At 37.8% G+C, this 4,588-nt stretch overlaps 1 protein-coding gene across 1 annotated transcript; it reads right to left on the minus strand.

The window, feature by feature from the left end:
• On the minus strand, positions 763 to 4,170 carry LOC109234211 (auxin-responsive protein IAA27-like). Its single transcript, XM_019400094.1, has 5 exons — positions 3,511 to 4,170; positions 2,718 to 2,947; positions 1,784 to 1,925; positions 1,290 to 1,351; positions 763 to 1,098 (listed from the first exon to the last, which is right to left on the minus strand). Exons 1-5 carry the CDS (start codon positions 3,963 to 3,965, stop codon positions 1,064 to 1,066), a joined length of 924 nt encoding a protein of 307 aa, XP_019255639.1. The 5' UTR covers positions 3,966 to 4,170; the 3' UTR covers positions 763 to 1,063.

Below are 4,588 nucleotides of genomic sequence, written 5' to 3' on the forward strand. Positions count from 1 at the left end.
TTCAAACAGTATTCCACTCTTGGACAGGAATTAGTTGATTCTCTGTCAGAATTGTGACACCAAAAAGTCTATAGGCCAGGAATTCCGCCATCACACGACCTATAATTCTTGGGTGAGAAAGAGGAAGATTAACAAATCTTAACGCTGAACAAAAATACCAAATGGTTACATACAAATTACAATGACCACATGTTAACTCGTTGCAGTGGGTGAAAAGGCTGGTGTAGAAGCCCGCTCTACTAAACTAGTATTCACACACCGTGGCAGAGTTCCTCTCTCTTTAGTTGCAAACAAATAAGCAGAAGTGCCCACAGAAAACAGATGTGCAGTCAAATTTTCTCATGAAATAACAATTTGGTAAGCTCCCACCACATTTATTGCTCTTAGAACAAATTATTAATGAGTGACTGCAGTCCCAGTGTCTAAACTGCACATTTAAGGACAGTAAGGCCTAATACATCTTCACTGTTACCCTTTGAAAAACGAACATCAAGTTGAATGATGTCCCCATAACCACCACCAAGTTAATCAATGAGCAATATGTTCTTAAAGAGAGATCTTTTGTAACATGACCACATGCAACTTGTCTCTTCTTGCTTACTACTAATAAAACAATACATCGTTTTGAGTTTTTTTTTTTTTTTTTTTTTTCCTGTTTTGGGTGCGTGCTAGTGGCTGAAGGATGATCATCCGCAGAAGTCGGGAAAAAAAGAATACACCATACCCCTGGAGGTAATTAAATAACTATGTAGAAGGAGAAAATAAACGCCAAATGATGGACAACTTTAGCCACACTGACATAGAGAGATTTATTAAAGGATGAGACCATTTACAATAGAGACACAGAAGCCTTGCTGAAGCAACCAGTAAGAATACTTGTGGATATGAATATGAGGATTATTTTCCCTTACATCAAATAGATACTTAATACACACAAACTTAAAAGCGTGGTACACAACTTCAAATCCAAATTAAGGCTTCTACTACTAACATATATCAGCAGACACTTCACATATATGATATATCAGATACCTGCAACATTTGTAGCGAGAGTGCTACTTGTTTAACGGTTTTTGTATTTCTCCATCGCTCTTGGGGCTGCCCAAAAATTACAAAAATGCAGGTCAAATATCATATGAGATCGACTCATCCTAGATCTGTTTAGTAAACTTACAAAATATATTAACATACATTTCAGAAGCAGCACTAGATTTTTTTTCACATAGTAGTGGACAAAGTGATAGGCCATGTCTGAATATGAAGAGAAGGAAAGGCCCCTTTTAACATACCTAGACCAATTGCATCTGCACTCTTCATGATTCTCAGCCTCTTGCAAGACTCTGTGAACATCCTACATATAATAATTCATGGCAAGTAAGACTCACTGCATACTAAAAAATGGCCTACAGGACAGGATTCCTATGTAGGATCTAATAATTCAATGACTAAAGAATCACTATCACATGTAAATCCTCCATAATATTAAGTAATTCCAAATGTCCATCCTTTTTTACAATCACTAATCACAAGCTTTATACACACACACACACACACACACACGATAGATAGATGGATACAATGATTTTGTGAAATATGAACTCTCAGGCAATACTGAAGTTTGGAGTAAAAGTACAAGTTTCACAAGCAGGTATTTCTGTTTATTCATTTAAGATTACCTGCTGATAGGTTTAAGATAGGATGAATGCATTTGATTAAATTACTTAACATATATGAACTTTACGAAAGTGGTCATCCGACAACTCAGATTAGACATCAAACTTACTCCCATGGAACATCACCAACGAGCATCCAATCACCATCCTTGTCCTCATAGGTAAGAACATACTCAGATCCATGAAGAAGATCCATCAATCTACTTTCAGTTAGTCCATCACGAATCGGAATGCCTTCAGTTCCACATTGACCTAAATTAATCACAGATTAAAGTTGAAATTCACTAGACTCTTAATGCAGAAAGAAGCAGGCACGCATATGTTTAATCAACATTTCACACCAAAAAGTACACTGTTCACTACCTAGACTCATGACAGCAAGCAAACAATTTTTCTCAATTGTTGCTTTCCACCTCATTTAGCAGCTTATCTTTGTTTGAGCTAGAAACTGAATGCTTTTTAAGATTTACAAGCAATAGAAGATCAAGGCGTTCCAACCCAAAAATCAGCATATTAGATACTGTTCTTAAGATCAGAAATAAATTACTAATTGCCTTGAGAGCGCTAATAATCATAAAACCAATCCTCAAGGACATGACCAAGTGCTTGAAACAAGACTAACAAACTTTACTACTGGAAATCTAAGTTCTAATCACAGCAACAACACTCAGTTTGAGGCCCTCTGCTCAAGCATTAATGGGTATGCAAGCTGCCCGCACACCATGGTTAAAACGGATAAAAAAACAAAAGAGAAAGAGAGATTGAAGGAATTAACAAGAATATCTCAACGAAACAAGAAGCAAATCACTTGAAAGACAACATGTAACGATAAAGTCCAATAGGACATGCTAGATTAACAACAAAGAAGTTTCGAGCAGTACTGTTCTAAAGCTATCTCCAGTTAAAAGCTCCTCGTCAGACCTCCATAGGATTCTAATCAGCGCAACGAACCTCAAAAAAACAATCATTTGATATGCCTTCAACAGTTAAAATCATTAAAGCCGAAAAGAAAAAGAATACAGACAGCTGTCATCAAGGCATTACCTATGGTAAAGCAGCTGAACATCTTTTCCAGTGCTGAAGACAGATCATTGTAGCTTTTGTAGATCTTAAGGTCAACCTTCCGCAGATAAGGGGCACCATCCATGCTGACTTTGACATAAACACAAGCAGATCCTAACTTACCATCCACATCCTCCTCATTCTTGGGAGGATTACTGACCATTGACTTCTTCCGAAAAGACCGAATTGGTGGCCATCCTACTACCTGTGCCCTGACCAGAAAACAAAAGTAGCTCCAGTTACTATGTAGTTCCAGGAGCTAGGTCCTTAATTTCCTTAGTAATTTAGCATTTGCTAGCTCAACAACAACAACCCAGTGGAATCCCACAAGTGGGCTTTGGGGCCTGGATAAGGTAGCGTGTGCGCACACCTTACCCCTATCCTAGAAAACCCTCGACCCAAGAGCCAGCTCAAGAACTTGAAAACCCCAACCTCTCCCTTAGGAAAAAAAAAATACATGTTGAACAAACAGCGAGGAAAGAAGTAACAGCAGAACAAGCTTACGGAGGATTCAATTGAAAGAATGGGACAAAACATGGTAGCTCTTTGAAGGTTGAGCAAATAAAGACGAGAAAACTTTTCTAGCAACACCGGAAGTCCAAACCATACTGTTAACTATTAAGGTTCAGTTCAAGAAGATAATAAGAGAAACCCATGGGAGGTAAGATTCAGTTAAGATATAATCTTACTATTTACAAAAGATGGAAAAAGAACACAAAAACTCTAGCTTCATGCTGTAGTATTTAATTTTAAGGGGAGGTTCTGAAAGATTTACTTAGCGGCTGGAGCAACCCCATGTCCATTACTAGTTGGAATCAGAGGCTTTTTCTCCTGTGCTGGCCTTGGCGATGGATCTTTCACAACATTAGCCATAGAAGACTGCTGAAGACTACTCTCTGCAGGTACAACAGCAGCAAGATTCTTGCTTCCACCCTTAGGAGAGAACAACAACCCACTGTGACCTTTAGCAGAATGAACCTCAGATCTAGAGAAAGCCAACATTTCAGAAGCACCATTCATGGTGTCAGAATACCCCCTTTTGGCTCCAGAAACTAAACCCCTCTCAGGGGACTCAGAACCAGGCAAGCCTAGTCTAAGCTCAGTGGCCTTCAAGTTCAAGTTCAAGTTCAAGTCTTTTTTGCTTTTCCTCTCATTATTTTCCATTGAGGAAACACAACTACTCTTACCAGATAAGCCTATGTAATCATGCTCTTCTAAGGGCATTGACATCAAAGGAATTCAAGAAGCAAAGGACTTAAAAAGGTTTTTCAACTATCAAGACTAGTGAAGTGAAGTATGTAAAAAGAAAAATAGAGTAAAGGTTCTTTGGGCTCTATTATATTTCTCCACTGTAACAAAAGAATAATGGAATGTGATATGGCAAAGAGAGGCTGTAAAATGAGGGGGCAAATCAAACTTCAGCTAATCTTTTCAGTAAAAGTACTTTTTCTTTCTTTCTTCTTCTTTCCTTTTCTCCACTTCTTTTATCCTCCTTTCCTGGTAAAATAAATTTAAAAAGGAAAGTGTGGAAACAGGAGTACAGCTTGCAAAAGCATGAAAAGACTACCCTCATTGATGCTAAAATGTGCTGTAACAAGCAATCAGTGGGTATATTTCCTAAGCTGGTAAGGTTAAATTTTCATTTTTGATGTGAAATCATGTCATGCCTCCTAAATAATATAGAACTGAACGATTGATATAGTCCCCTCAAGCTGCGAGTACCCTAAATGTGGTTATTTTTACTCAAAATACGTTTTTAAGTGTAAAAAAGAAATTATATTTATATATAAAACGGCCGTTTGGACCATTAAGTTAAAACGCGGTTCATAACCGCCTTTTATATAGAACGTGGT

Source organism: Nicotiana attenuata, chromosome 11, assembly GCF_001879085.1.
Source record: "Nicotiana attenuata strain UT chromosome 11, NIATTr2, whole genome shotgun sequence".
Taxonomy (NCBI): domain Eukaryota; kingdom Viridiplantae; phylum Streptophyta; class Magnoliopsida; order Solanales; family Solanaceae; genus Nicotiana; species Nicotiana attenuata.

Excerpts from the sequence above, each read along its gene's own strand:
- LOC109234211 (XM_019400094.1), bottom strand. The coding sequence starts at position 3,965 with ATGTCAATGCCCTTAGAAGAGCATGATTACATAGGCTTATCTGGTAAG. Across the intron at positions 1,926-2,717 it reads GTTCAGCTGCTTTACCATAG|GTCAATGTGGAACTGAAGGC; the intron begins GTAATGCCTTGA and ends TGATTAATTTAG. Across the intron at positions 1,099-1,289 it reads TGCAGATGCAATTGGTCTAG|CCCCAAGAGCGATGGAGAAA; the intron begins GTATGTTAAAAG and ends ATTTTTGGGCAG.